Source organism: Lissotriton helveticus, chromosome 7, assembly GCF_964261635.1.
Source record: "Lissotriton helveticus chromosome 7, aLisHel1.1, whole genome shotgun sequence".
Taxonomy (NCBI): domain Eukaryota; kingdom Metazoa; phylum Chordata; class Amphibia; order Caudata; family Salamandridae; genus Lissotriton; species Lissotriton helveticus.
In genome coordinates, this window is record NC_136068.1 from 360,014,259 (window position 1) to 360,030,465 (window position 16,207).

The 16,207-nt window shown below is 41.4% G+C and overlaps 1 protein-coding gene across 1 annotated transcript in view; it reads left to right on the top strand.

Annotated features, from left to right (window-relative positions):
* PIGU (phosphatidylinositol glycan anchor biosynthesis class U) overlaps positions 1–16,207 on the top strand; it is a 142,896-nt gene that overhangs the window by 90,985 nt on the left and 35,704 nt on the right. Inside the window, exons 8-10 of the mRNA XM_078652172.1 lie at positions 58–212; positions 1,376–1,519; positions 11,314–11,438. Of these exons, the coding sequence (XP_078508298.1) occupies positions 58–212; positions 1,376–1,519; positions 11,314–11,438 (424 nt within the window). The remainder of the gene's footprint in view (positions 1–57; positions 213–1,375; positions 1,520–11,313; positions 11,439–16,207) is intronic.

The following is a 16,207-nucleotide window of genomic DNA, read 5'->3' on the forward strand; positions in this document are numbered from 1 at the left end:
TTTTACCATGTCCCATTGCTTTGGTTTTCTTATACCTTGTGCTTCTTTTCATTCAAGAGACAGTTTATCCCTGTGAAGATGAGTAGCAGAGAGTTCTGGCTTTACACTGGGCAGTACACTGTAATGTTCCTGGGAAGTCTGGTGGTGCTCATCTGTCTTTCGTTCTTCCTCCTCAACTCCTGGGACTTCATTCCTGCTGTCTATGGCTTCATGTAAGTAGAACAGATGTGGAAATGAAATTGGATTATGGTAAAAGAAAGAGTTAAAAAAATTTGAGTAAAAGATTTATATTACTTTATCGATTTTTTTTAACCAGTAGAACATCTTTGTTTGCCAATAAAATATATGTAAAATTGCATTTTTCTGGAAGGGAAAATGGGTACGATTTCACTAAAAAGTGCATTGAAAAGTTGAGAGGAGACTACAGAAACAGTGAAATGTTTTTTCTTTTATTAAGAGGAGAGTGAATTGTGAGAAATGTAGGCAAGTGATACCAGGACAGGCAATAAGTAACAATCTTCCCTATTAGATGGAAAATAGGGGGGTGGGGTCACCACGCTCCAACTACCCTGTTGTTGATGAAAAAACAAATGCTGTGCGCCCCCACGTTTTTATGGATAGTACTTTTTTTGGTTGGAGACACTGACCGATTTCAGACAGACTAATGCTACTTGGGACCTCTACAATTTGCTCCAAGGTCTGCGATTAACAGTTGAAAGGGATATATATATTAAAACTCTTTAAAGCTAGTTAGTAGAAACACTTTTAGCGCAAGCAGCCATTGATGCGTTGCACCAGGCTAGGGAAAACTTTTTTTTCACGCCGATTCCCATTTAATGTTCAGTAAAGTTTAATGATGGGAGGCATATTGGAGAAACAACATGGATGCCAGAGATTACAACGTCTAAAGGTGCCAACTAGTTTAAGGCTTATGCTCAACTGATTTCATGTCCTACTGGACTGGATCAAACCTAATCTGGCTATGCATATGGACTGTATGCATCCTCAATGCAAGGGGATTCTTTTGCCATATTTAGGTCCGCAGTAGAATATACTTATTGTGTTTTTTTACGTGGATGTAGAGACCCCCTGCACCCCATGATTATCACAGTTTTGGGGGTTTGTGCATAACCTACTATTGTCGGCAACAGAAAGATAGTTCCAAGAAGTACTTAGCTTATAGCTATACGCCCTTTGTTATCTTATATTCCACTGTCTCCATTGTGTGCTCTGAAATCCAAACCAAAAGCTTCTGAATGGATGTTGGTGAGTGCTTTGGTAAGTGGCATAGCTCTTTGTAGATAAATATGATGATGGGACTACAGCTTCTGTGTAAGTATTTTATATGCCTTTAATCTTTTTTCTGTCATTGTAGCCTTTCTGTCCCAGACCTGACACCAAATATTGGACTTTTCTGGTATTTCTTTGCCGAGATGTTTGAACACTTCAGTCTTTTCTTCGTCTTCGTGTTCCAGATCAACGCCTTTTTTTACACCATTCCATTATCCATCAAGTTAAAGTAAGTGACTCTGTTTCTTAGCTTTTTAATAGTTACTTCCCAAGAGAGATCAGTGTATGCATTTTGCTGTCACTGGCAAGCCCAGTCATAGGACCTTGCACCTTTTTCAGAGGATTTTAACCAGAGAAATCACAATATTGTTAAATCACACAGTACTTGTTTCTACTTAGGGTACTGAAAATATGTTTGGCCAATCTGTCTGTGTCACTTAAAGAATCTTATGCAAATGGCTACTATATATCAATCAAAAAGGCTAGTATGATTTATGAAATATTTGATACATTTAGGGTTTGGGCTTTTTAGAATGCACATGCATCCTCTAATCATTCCAGAGGTACAATAACTACTTGCCCTGAGTTTTCACTTTCCAGATTTCCTTCTCCCGCACTTGCTAAAGTCAGCACATTATGAAAGAGCGTGTTTAAAGCACGGCCTTTGTCCTAAGGTTTGGTTGTCACAAGTGTCCGATACAAAAAAGAAAAAGTACACCAGCTCATGATTCTTTTAATTTAACAATCTGGAAATTTATTCTGAGGTGGTTACCTTTTAAAGCCTTTCAAAGTCCCTTAGAATGCTTCATCAGATTACAGATGCACATTGAACTAGAATATAGTCTACGTGAGAGAGAGGCAAGATGGTGATCTGTCACTCATCGCAGTGCACACGCTGCAGAGCTCCCGACCTGTCATGATCTTTGAGCACTCAGCACAATGAGAACACAGATGGCCCTACACCGCTAAGTGATCTTTTATTTCTCCGGTCTAACCGACCAGCAATACCGGGATGACTACGGGCAACCTGAATGGATCTGCATACCCCCACCCTTAACTCGATCAACTCGATCAACACTCTATATTCTATTATCGTCTGGGTGTTATTGAGAACTGCTCTGCAAAACCCAGCGGCGATTTTTCTTAAACCTTATTGCTCCTGCTGTACTCACCGTTCAGCGCCAACGGGGATCGGAGGAGTGGAGCTCCAAGTGACTACTGACATCACTGGTATGGCCCCGAAAATCGCCGCTGCTCCTCTCTCGGCTGCCGCTCGGGCGAGGGTCGCGAGGTACTAGTGGAACTGCTAAAATCAGTAACCTGCCCAGACAGACTGTTAAAACCACTGACAATATCACTAACAACATTAGCCCCATTGGAGCTTAATTATACTGGGGGTATGGATAATGCCTGCAGCATACCATTTGACCTGGAAAAAGAAGTCAGTGACTTTTTCTCCTTTTCGGATGAGGCTGAACTGGAAGCAGGGTTGGCTGACACCTCTACCTCTTATCTGACGGATGAGTCAAGTAGCATGAGCGAAGGCTTAGCGGAGCCCCTAACGGGTAAACCTAAGACCAAAGGGCATAACAAACGGGGTAAGAAACCCCATGGTCTAGGTCTTGCCTGGGGCTACACGCCCACAGGACAATTAACACATGCCGCCCCCCTTGCAGATCTCACTGTACAATCTGCCCAATCTGCTCAGCCCGTTCACATAAATTCACCACCATCTACATCCCTTGACACTGTGCTACAGGCAATTGCAGCACATCGTAAAGAGACTTCTCAAGACGGGCGGAGAGCGCAGGCTGCGCTTCACAAGGTACGAGGAGTTGTTTTAATAGTCACTTCCCAAGAGAGACCAGTGTATGCATTTTGCTTTCACTGGCAAGCCCAGTCATAGGACCTTGCACCTTTTTCAGAGGATTTTAACCAGAGAAATCACAATATTGTTAAATCACACAGTACTTGTTTCTACTTAGGGTACTGAAAATATGTTTGGCCAATCTGTCTGTGTCACTTAAAGAATCTTATGCAAATGGCTACTATATATCAATCAAAAAGGCTAGTATGATTTATGAAATATTTGATACATTTAGGGTTTGGGCTTTTTAGAATGCACATGCATCTTCTAATCAGTCCAGAGGTACAATAACTACTTGCCCTGAGTTTTCACTATCCAGATTTCCTTCTCCCGCACTTGCTAAAGTCAGCACATTATGAAAGAGCGTGTTTAAAGCACGGCCTTTTTAAATTAACTTGTAAGATGGTTTTCAAAGGCTTTTTAGTATACCTTGTCCTAAGGTTTGGTTGTCACAAGTGTCCAGTACAAAAAAGAAAAAGTACTCCAGCTCATGATTCTTTTAATTTAACTATCTGGAAATTATATTCTGAGGTGGTTACCTTTTAAAGCCTTTCAAAGTCCCTTAGAATGCTTCATCAGATTACAGATTCACATTGAACTAGAATGTAGTCTACGTGAGAGAGAGGCAAGATGGCGATCAGTCACTGATCGCAGTGCACACGCTGCAGAGCTCCCGACCAGTCATGATCTGTGAGCACTCAGCACAATGAGAACACAGATGGTCCTACACCGCTAAGTGATCTTTTATTTCTCCGGTCTAACAGACCAGCAATACCGGGATGACTACGGGCAACCTGAATGGATCTGCATACCCCCACCCTTAACTCGATCAACACTCTATATTCTATTATCGTCTGGGTGTTATTGAGAACTGCTCTGCAAAACCCAGCGGCGATTTTTCTTAAACCTTATTGCTCCTGCTGTACTCACCGTTCAGCGCCAACGGGGATAGGAGGAGTGGAGCTTCAAGCGACTACTGACATCACTGGTATGGCCCCGAAAATCGCTGCTGCTCCTCTCTCGGCTGCCGCTCGGGCGAGGGCCACGAGGTACTAGTGGAACTGCTAAAATCAGTAACCCTCCCAGCCAGACTGTTAAAACCACTGACAATATCACTAACAACATTAGCCCTGTCGAGCTTATTAATGCTGGGGGTATGGATAATGCCTGCAGCATACCAATTGACCTGGAAAAAGAAGTCAGTGACTTTTTCTCCTTTTCGATGAGGCTGAACTGGAAGCAGGGTGGGTTGACACCTCTACCTCTTATCTGACGGATGAGTCAAGTAGCATGAGCGAAGGCTTAGCGGAGCCCCTAACAGTTAAACCTAAGACCAAAGGGCATAACAAACGGGGTAAGAAACCCCATGGTCTAGGTCTTGCCTGGGGCTACACGCCCACAGGACAATTAACACATGCCGCCCCCTTGCAGATCTCACTGTACAATCTGCCCAACCTGCTCAGCCCGTTCACATAAATTCACCACCACCTACAGCCCTTGACACGGTGCTACAGGCAATTGCAGCACATCGTGAAGAGACTTCTCAAGACGGGCGGAGAGCGCAGGCTGCGCTTTGCAAGGTACAAGGAGTTGTTCGAAATCTAACAAAGACCTGTAGCTCCTTTGGGGATCGTCTAACTGAGATGGAAACTAGGATGATGTCGAATGAGTCAGAAATTGCAACTAATCAAGATCGTGTTGAGGCTCATGAGTCTGAGTTGGCAGATGTGAAATGGAAATTGGAGGAGTTTGAGAATTGCCAACGCAGAAACAACCTTCGCATTTTGGGGGTTCCCAAGGGCGCAGAGGGGGGAGACGCCCGCTCATATATGATTAATCTGCTGCGAGACTCCCTACCTGAACTTTCCAACTGGAATTGGGATGTGGAAATTCAACGGGCCCATCGTATGCCTTTTACTCTGAGAACCCCAGCTAATCCAGGGGCCTACCCCAGAGCTATCCTTGTCTTTATTGGCAATTATTTGTTGCGCCAGGCAATCTTCGAAAAGGCTAGGCCTGAGGCTAAGCGTACTTCCAATGGTGTTACGTACTTTTAACGCCCTGATTTCTGCCACACAACGGTTGAAAGAAGGTGGCGGCTGCGACCGTTAATAAAGCCCTCCAGGACAAAAACGCACTGGCCTATCTCAACAATCCAGCACGCCTCAAGGTCATCTATGGGGGTCAGACAAAGTTCTTCCTCTCGGAAATCAAGGCAAAGGAGTATCTATATGGGCTAAAGTAGTAGAATATCTGTTAATATAATGTCATAACCAATGCCATCAGGATAATTAATCTATACAAATTGGCTGGGACTTCTTACCATTTCTGCTTATCGACTTTAAGCTATATATGTCAATTGTAAATCAGTCTTAAATGATCTAAACGACTATAGAATGACTTGTTTGAAGATATAGCATACTAACTGGGGGAAAAAAAGATAGGGGAGTCCCAGGGCAAATAGGAGACTATATTCCTAAAAAAAAGGAAAAAAAGAATCTTCTTTTCTTCTAGGAAAACCTGGCAGCTCAGATGTAGCATGGCGGGGGAGGTAGAGTGGCATGTAGAGCAGATGCTTTCCTTTATTTTCCTATTTAATGTGCTCTTTTTTCACTTAATATATTTCACTATATTTTTGGTTATGGTCGGGTTCTGACGTGGCACCTTCATCACTTTTAGACTCCAATGGAGTTTATTTTGCCTCACTTTCGGAGGCAGGGAGGGGGGAGAGGGAGGGGCCGAGGGGTCAGGGAGGGGGGGGAGCGGGTAAACATTTATAAAAAGCAAACAACTCCTGTTTTAAAATTGAGAAAGGAAGAGACAAACTGCAGAAACAATAACATATACCTAGGGACACGGAACTCAGCAGATAGGAAAACATTCCATTTAAAGAGCTTACCCCCAGATTCATCAAAGTCCCGATTTGCGAGTCCTTAATAGCGATTATTAAGGAATCGCTATTAAGGACTCGCAAATCGGGATTCATGTAGAAATCGCAAAATAAATTGTGATTCATACAGCCTCCTTATTTGCGATTAGCAAATTGCTAATCGCAAATAAGGAATAACTCCCCATAGGAATAAATGGGGAGTCAATCCTTATTTGCGATTAGCAATAAGGAATAACTCCCCATTCATTCCTATGGGCCTGTAGGCCCATAGGAATGAATGGGGAGTTATTCCTTATTGCTAATCGCAAATAAGGATTGACTCCCCATTTATTCCTATGGGGAGTCAATCCTTATGTGCGATTAGCAATTTGCTAATCGCAAATAAGAATGCGATTTCAAAGGTGCCAGGGGTGTCCAAAGGACACAACCTGTAGCACCCCTGAAATGGAAATGTAGCCTGATGTTGCGCACACACATGTCCAAAGGAAATGTGTGTGTGTAACATACCACTTAGAAAAATGCACTAAAGTGCATTTTTCTAAGTTTTTGCTATTTACCACGAAGTCAAACTTCACGGTAAATAGCGGCCAGAAATTGCGAAATCGCAAATTTTAAAAGGTTCATGAATAGCATTTAAGGAATCTCAAATTGAGATTCCTTAAATGCGATCGCAATTTGATAATTCGCAATTATTTGCGAATTTTCAAATTGCGAGTTCATGAACCATTGATGAATCTCAAATGCCATTTTTGCGGGCGCAAACGTCCGAATTTTGCGATTCGCACCGTTTGCGCTCGCAAAAATGCTTGATGAATCTACCTGTTACTTTTGTAAATTCATTAAATATTGAACCTAAAATATATTATCATCAGTAGAATAACTATATGCAGCTGGAATATTGCAGGGCGTCATGATAGAGACAAGCGTGGGCGGATGAGCGAGATTATCAAACAAAACTCCTTCGATATAATATGCTTGCAAGAAACCCACCTACCCTGGGAAAAGAGAGACCTATTAAAAGTTTGGGGCTACAATGTTCTAACAACCACCTCTCGAACATCAAACACTCGTGGCGTTGCCATACACGGGCAAAAAACTATATTGGACAATCAAAACGCCAAGCCGCAGACCACCAAGGCAGATGGGCTATTATTGAACTCACCCTGGGCTTAACCCTATGTTCGGTCTATGGATCAAATGTGGATGATCCCTCAATATTCGAGACGTTAGAACTCGAGCTTGCTTCTTGGCCAGGCCCACTTATATTTTGCGGGGATTTTAATATATCATTGGGCCCTACTTTTAATAACTCAATGGGGTCTAGGTATACAGGTCCGAAACCCAAAGTCTTCAACGCAATTAGCTTACTAAGAGATAGCCACAATTTAGTTGACGTTTGGTCCTTCAAAAATCAGAGTAACCCAGGTTATACCCACTTCTCGCACCCTCACCCTAAATATGTTAGAATCGATTATGTACTTGTTTCATGGGAACTGTCTAACCAGGTATCTATTGTCAAACACCCTAAATTAATTTCCGACCTTACAATCAATTTAGCCAACGCTAGTAAAAGTAGAGGTTCCACCTGGATGTTTGATAGGAAACTTTTGGTCAACAGAGATTACATTGAGTATATTAAAAATTGGACTCAGGGCTTCTTGGACATTAATCGTTATAGTGCTCCCAGAAATGTTGTTTGGGATTGCTTTAAGGCTGCTCTTAGGGGGGAGACCGCCGGTTATGTTGCCAGAGTTAAGAAACAGGCCGTCTCTGAACACAATCGTAAAATTGGGGAGCTTGCTAGGATGGAAGCGGAACATACTGCATTAATAGCACAAGGGGTGGACGGGAAGGATTCATTACGCAGAATGTTAATTTTAAAGTCCGATCTTAATAATGGGCTCACACAGAAATCCGCAGAAATTTTTAGGGCATATCAGAGAAACATATATGAAAATGGAGAAAGGGTAAACAATTAGCCCTTCACACAAGACAAAAAGTATCCTATAATACAATTCCCTCCATTAAGATAAATGATCATGTGTATACACAAGCGGAAGATATAGTGGGGGTGTTTCAAAATTATCATCAGAAACTTTATCAGAACGATATCTCAGCTAATCAGGAGGAAACAAAAAATTTTTTGAAGGACTTTGTTGCAAATACCGACAAGGGCTTAGATAGCAGCACCAAGGAAGATTTGGAGAAAGAAATTACTTTAACGGAACTTCAGCGGGCTCTCTCTGAACTATCCTCTGGCAAAGCAGCGGGCCCAGATAAAATTCCGCTAGAGCTCTATAAAGTCCTAGGTAATGTTATACTGCCTCTTTTGTTAGACCTATTAAAAAAAAAAGAACTAGAATGTAGTTAGCAACATCAGACATCATCCAAAGCTACTTTCCTTCTTCCAGATAATTTTGAACCATCAGACAGTGTATAAGTTCAGTATGATAATTCCAAAATCCCTTTTGGTGACCTTATTGTATGGCCTTCAAAGAGCACCTCATGACAATGATGTACACTACCTGATTTTACTGGATAAGTGATTGATGGCTATACAGCTGTCTTACACCACATGAAGCCGGTGAGTTTTGGAGTGACATCATCAACAATTATTCTTAGCTATATCAAACTTTGAAACAATCACCTTCTGTCCTTTAAGGAATATGTGTACATACACATAAAAGAATTAGGCGCTCCTAAAGAAAATAAGTCTGTTTCATGTGAATCAGAGAACATTCAAATACACGTATTGGTGTCGATCCACTGAGTAACTTCAACCAAAATGGATGGAAATGGTTTCAGAATGAAAGACTCTGAGAAATACCATTTTGTATCAATTTATTCTTGTATCTCCATAAAATTTTATTTCCTTATGCTTCATTTATGTCCTGTTCGAGTACGTCAAATGTGGGGCACCATTGGGTTTAGATTGACTTCCATTTTGTGCAACAGTTGGTGCTGGCTGCATATTTTCTTTACATCTTTTAGTAACGCCACCATAGAACATTATGAGATTCAATGGTAATTACATGCCCATGAAAGCAAGGCTCAGGAACACCATTTGTGATTAAATGCTAGTGATGGATGAACAAAATAGAGGTGGTGAACATCTGGGCCATGACCTAGCTTTGGACTTTACATCGCTATCTGAAATCCTTAAGCCCCTCCTCTCCCTGTGACTACTATGGTAAAAATCCGGGGTTCATATTCGTCATCCTTTAGTTTAGTTGCACAAATAGCTGATGTTTCCTCACAATCTACATTATTCCAATACCTTTCCCATCTTGATCTTTTCTCTGACAATTGCATTTACAAAGGTAGTAAAAGCTTCAGAACTTCACTACATAGATTAAATGGTTTCAATGAAGTCAGGATGGAGTGAAGAGCTAATATCTAGAAAAGCATGGATTTTCCCCACTTGTGTGTTCTCCTCACTAGCATCAGGTCATAATCATATCTGGCGCAAAGCCGTCATTACCCACTCGGGTTTTTTGATGTTGTCAGTCCATTGTTTCAGACTGTTGGTTTCAATCTCTATATTTTAGTGCAATTGTTAGGATGCTACTCAAACAGACTGTCGACTATGTGACATTTATTTAGGAGTCACATAGATGGTAGAGCTTGTTTAATGCATGTGGATGATCTCTGGAACCAGCTACACACCCCCATCTCTACTAATCCTCTGCACCACACACATTGACAACCCTCATTGACCCACCTCTGCTCCACGCTACTTCCCATCACACTACCATTTCTATCACCAGACTACTGCTTAACAGCACCACAGCCCTCCAGCAGCACACTAGCAGCATACATTGTAATCACCATATGATTTTATTCTTATGGTTAGGTTTAATATTTGCTCCTCATAATTCAGTCAGGAGTTATCAGAATTGTTTGGTGTATTTCTGTTCGGTTACGTGGTATATGATAGGTAGTTGATCATCTTTTAGTTTTATTCTCTATGTTGCAGGGTTGTGTGGAAGCTCTTGAATGACTCTTGCCAGTATTTCACAAATGTCCACTAGCTTGGAAGCTCAGCCTGCTTTGAGACCCCAACAAATCTTTCTTTTGTCACCATTGTTTCTGTTGTTTCAAACAATATCACTTTTAAGATTGTTTTAATTGCATCTTCTTTGGGGACAAGGGCTATTGGGATACAATTGTTTAGCTTGATCAGCTGTAGTGCTATCTCCACATGGGCAAAGTGGTAATTTGTGTGAATTCCCCTCTTTCTTGTTTCGCCATCAACAATCTGTTTCTCTTCCAGTCCTATTACTTAGTTCTCCAGCCTCTAACTGGATAGGAAAGTGTACCAGGTGTATATCTCTTACACCCAATCCCGGAGGTTCCTCCAACATACAGACCACTTCTTGCTTTTCTTCCTGCCACTTCCCTTCGCTAGATTAAAACATTCAGTCAAAATTCAAGGGAGATCAGGGGATAAACATAGTTCCCATAGTGTTGCACGTCACACAACAAATTCTCACCATAAATCCTTGTAATTTCAATATAGGGACTGGTTAGAACATCAGTCACGTATTATTTAACAGAAAACATGGGTTCATAGGGTTTTAATAGTACAAATCCCTTGACTGTGAAAAAATCTCAAATTGTTATGTGGATGTGCATCAATTAATTGAAAAATGGCAAACATTGCTTGTCAATGTCATTAAAAGGCTACGAAAATTATTAGAGAATGGATTATTTCAACATTGAGAACACTGACAATGGGTTCACCCATGTTCTGTTTGGTAGTCATTTGTACCTATTTGTCAAGTGTACAGTTAATAATTAAAATTTTAATGTAATCACAGATTCTCTTCAACAACAGCTCTGTGAGGCCTTTGTACTCCTAAATAGTATATGGAATATATATTGAATTTTTTTTTTAATTATGATCACTTCATACTTGAGGGGATGAGTATTGAATAAAATATTGTGTGTCAGCTAAGATTGATGAATCAATCAGCTATTGTTGATGAGTGAGGGAAAATTGGAGCATGAAAGTGAGTTGTACGAGGTTCTGGGCTGGCTAAGAGTCGTATTCAATTTTTTTTTATCATAGTCATCCTTATTCTGGGATCTTTTCTAAAGGTTGTTATCAATAAATTGAAATACCTCTCGGATTAATTTTTTTCTGCTTCCCAAAGTAAATGTAACTACTCATTCTCAAGCACTATGCACCTAATTATGAATTAAATAATTTCTCTAAGGTGGTTGGTTTGTTTCATGAGACGCATGCTATTTTTCTTCTTTGCAGGGAACATCCAGTGTTCCTGATGTTTCTTCAAATAGCCATCATCTCCATCTTTAAGTCTTATCCAACGTTGGGGGATGTCGCATTGTATATGGCCTTTCTTCCAATGTGGAGCCATCTGTACAGATGTAAGTGCGTTCTCTTCTTACGTACTACCAGTCTTTTATTAAAGCCTTGGTTTAGCTTATTTTGATAAAAATATTTTTTCCCGTGCTTCACAGAATACACTTACACTTTAGAACATTGTGTATCTATATTTGATTTAAGCAATGAAAGTTTTCCCTGCAATTGAACAAGGATTATCAATCTGCTTCAACATAGAAATAAGAGGTTGGCACTTGTGTACTTTATGACTACAAGTTGTTGCATTTATAGTAATTTAGACATGTCGTAATTAATTAATTTGAGAGTTTTGTGTGTGTGTGTGTATATATAGTTTTCATTTTAAAAACACACTTTACAAGTTATGGTGATATTTTTGTTATTCGTAGGTATAAGTATTATATAGTCATAAGCTTTGCATTTGGTGTGGGAGTTAAGGTGCCATAACGAATCTTAATCATAATTTCACTTTACCTCTAGATTTGTCGGTGAATGTATGGGTTTATTTTGTTGATTTACAATATCTAACTTCTTGGGAATCATTATTTTCCCACTGCACGCAACCTTTGGCCAGGCCCTGCGCCTAACCGTTTTTTAGTGGTCAACCCCATCCTGCAACAGCGTGTGGGGTGACCAAAAGGCCTAGCATTCAGCCAGGCTCAGCTGCAACTTGCCACAGGTAAACTGACACCTATGCTTTTAGCCGTACATAGTGGATGTTGGCTGCAGGGCCTGGTCTACAGCCCCGCCCTACACCCAGCCTGTCCTACTCCCATAGCAATGGACTTGGGTTGTGCAGCTGTGGTTGACCTCTGGGCTTGGCCTCTGGCCACACATCAGATTTTTGTGATGCTAATTTCTCAAACTCCTGTACGGATTTACACCACATCAAGCAGAGGCACTTTCCCCAAATAAAGTTCTACTTTCATATTAAGTTTAGTGTAATTTCATTCAGCCCTTTTGTCTTTAGAGGATAGCAAATAATCATAGGGAGTTGAAATGGGAAAAGTCACTTTTTTGACCTACTCAACCACCTTGACCGTCCTGCACTAAACTTTAAATGCCAAATACAATATTTATTTGTATTTTTGGGAGAGGGTTGAGGTGGGGTGTTCCGAGCCATTAAACAGTGCCAAAAGTGTTAAGAGAAAAAGACATAACAACACACTTGCTACTTCCAGTGTATAATAGATATCTATCTAGTCTCTGAATTCACAATTCATGTTTAAAGATGTTTCATTTGCTATGTGTGGGAAAGAAGTGGTCAAATAGAAAAGAGAACATTTCAACTTCTTTGGGGACAAGGGCTGTTGGGATACAATTGTTTAGCTTGATCAGCTGTAGCGTTATCTCCACATGGGCAATTTCGAATCACTATTAAGTAAGAGAAAAATATGTCGATGTATTTGCTAATGTAAGTTATTAGTCGCTGGTTTCAGTCAAACATTTCACGTTAGTAAAAGATGCTTTGTCGCTGCTCAGAAATAATTAGTTACATAGGTGAATAGAAGAATCCCATTAAAGTGTAGGTCACAAAAATGAAAAGCACATCATTTATTATCTCTGTGCATCTTCTGAAGACCCAAGGAATTGATTAACATTTTTGAGGCACTGTAATTTTTCAGGCTAGCATTCCATTCCCTTGTTTTAGCGTGTGAAGTCCTCCAAAACGTGGTATAACAAAGCTTAGTATATACTTCTGGGTTCATGCCTTCACCTTACGGGGGACTCAGAAATGTAACAGCAAGTGATGAATGGGAATTGAGTAGTCAATGTTTTTTAAATGCTTGGAATTCCTGGAGGCAGTATTCCATTCCTTTGTTATTCATCCTCTTTTGTATCATTACAGAAGGACACACTTTAGGTATGACTGGCTGCAAATGTACTCTTTACCCTGCAGTGAGGTTCCCAAACTTTTTAGAATGTCTGTCTTTTACAGTCCTAGAGCCTATTTCGACGACAAACCTGAAACTTTTGTGCATGGTATTTATCGGTTACTACCACATACTCAGGCCATTTGTGAAGCGCCAGTCTGAAGAGCTATATTTTTAGGAGTTTTCTGAATTTTGGGTAGCTGGATTCTTTCCTCAAGGTCACATTCTGGGCTTTAAAAAGCTATGGACCTTAAACCATCTCTGTGTTTTATCCTCTTTAACATTCTTTGAGTAATGTGGTGCTCTGGGAGGTATGTAGGGAATGGAGCGAGGTGTTAAAGTTGAGCATACTTGCCAGGCTTTCTCTCCATTTTGCTTTGTGGATGGTACAAAGAAGTTGAAACTTAATTCTCGCTTCCATCAGTAGTTGATAAATCACTTTCAGAGACGAAATGTTGCTTTCCAATTTTCAGGGACAGTGTGGCTTCCTGGTAGAACAGTGTTAATTTTCTTTTTATCAATTTCTTTTAGAATTCCCTGTACATGCTGTATTCCAGTAGTTCAGTCCTGCCAAGATGAGAGAACTCATCGACTCGATAGCCTCAAAAGAAAAGATCTCAAATGTTTGTGAACTCTGTTTTATTTTGTGATTGTGCATCCCAGGTTTATATTTTAGCTCCATTATGGTTCAATTTGTTCATGGAGGCCTGATAATTCTAATGGAGAAGTGAAATGTTTAATTAATTACTATTTAAACTATTCTCAAATTTAGGCCATGGAGTCATTCCCTCGTTCAAAGCTGATTTCAGTGCTGCCTCTAATGCTCCCCAGCCTTCACAGGCCATTTTCGATGCCACAATAGCTCTGTGAGCTGAAAATGACCCTAGATAACCCTATGGATCCCAGCGGCCTCCATTCAGGTTTCCGGCAGCTGATCCATCCGCAACACAGACGGTGCCACTCAACCTCGACTTGATGCCAGCCCAATCTTCGAGCTCCGCTCAACCGAATCCAGATCTGGTACAAAGTTCAGCACCTTTTTAATGTGGTCCTGTCAACCATGCTGATGTGGACCTGGATAAAGCCAGAATCTTGCACTCAAGTCAGTGGACAAGTTGCAAGGTGGCTTAGATCTGCTCCTGCGAATCTAGAATTCCTCATCCAACACACCACCTCAGGAAGCCTTGTGGTGCAGGTGTCAATGAGTAGGCTCAGCCCCAACGCGTTCCCCACCCCCCAACTAAATAGGGAATCAAAATGGATGGAGACATTTGCAAGTGCATGTTCTCATTTGCCAGCCTTGCACCCCATTCAGTCAACTCAAGCTGCCTTCTGAGGAAGCACTTGTATGCACTGAGGAAGAGAGTAGTGGACATCTTTCTCTCTGTCCGTGGTAACATCGGGCCAACCTTACAGCACCGCATTACAAATGGCTAGAATGCAGCAAAGTACTCCTTACATTCAGGCTGGGCTCTAATAACTGTTCGATAAGGCAGTCAGGACCACACATTGATTCACTCTACTGGTTTTCTCAAATGTCATCCAGCAATCCTTAATAGAAATGCTGTTTAAAGGCTCTTGGCTCTTTGTAAAGAAGGCAAACTTGGTCTTGGAGAAATTTAAAGAGAGGAAGGCCACAGCATGCTCTCTAGACGTAGCGCTACCTATCCGGTTGTTCACCCAGCAACTTCACCCCTTTCGCAGCATCAGCAGGGGATACCGGTAGATGCAAATTCGGAGTGTCCCTCAGCAGCAAACAGTATGCATATTAGTTCTTTTGAGGTAAAAGCAGGGGGGCTCAAATTTTGGTACCCTTCATTTCACATCCCCCACATATTCCACCAATACTGGAACACCTCCCAGACAACCACTTGTCCATACTCCGAGGCGATGTTCAGGCTCTCTTAGTGAAGAGAGTCATAGTGAGGGGGTTGGCATTTGAGAGCAGGACTGGCTGTTAATCCTGCTATGTTTTTTAAGCCGAAAAAGGACAGGGGCCTCTGTCCTGTCCTTAATCTGCACCCTCTAAACTTCTTTCTCTGAAGTGACAAGTTCTCTCTATTCTGAATCCAGGAGACTGGATGGTGGCATTGGACTGCAGGTGTCCTATTTTCACATCTGCATTCTGCAATCCCACAGACATTACCTTCAGTTTCAAATAGGCCAAACGCGCTTTCAGTTCTCTGTGCTCCCCTTTGGCCTTCATGTGTACCTCAGGTGTTCACAGAGGTGATGATGCTTGTTGGACTTGGCCCTTCTTGCAGGGTCATCCATGAACTTTTTGCCTTCCTCCTGTATTTTGTCTGACCTGTTTTTGCTGGTTTTATAACTCTGGGCACTTTACCACTGCTGATCCTGACAGTGCTAAAGTGCATATGCTCTCCCCATTGTAAATTGATGTATGGATTAGTGACTCTATGATTTGCTTATGTGGTTTACTTGTCAGACCATAGTACAGTGCACTGCGTGTGCCCAGGGCTTGTAAATCATATGCTGCTGGTGGGCTTGCATCACTGATTGTGCCACCCACCAGAGCAGCGGGGAAAATGTGTCTTAGGCCTGCCATCCCAGAGCCTGTGTGCAGTCTGGTACTGCCATGTCGACTTGGTAAGTGCACCCACTTGCCAGTCCCTTAACCTTCCCTTTTCTACATATTAGTCACCCCTAAGGTAGGCCGAAAGGCAGGGTGTATTGTATGTAAAAGGTATTTCATGCCCTGATGTGTGTCGCACGTCCTGACAATGAATTACAGCCATTTTCGTTTTTCACTAATGCAAGGCTACCTGATCCCCATAGGCCAGAATGGGCAGTTTGTTTATAACATCTTATAATCCTAACTGACCTAGGGAACATGGTAGAAATTCGAGTTTAGTATGCCTGAACTCAGAATGATAAAATACGTCTTTTAGTGAAGTTGGTTT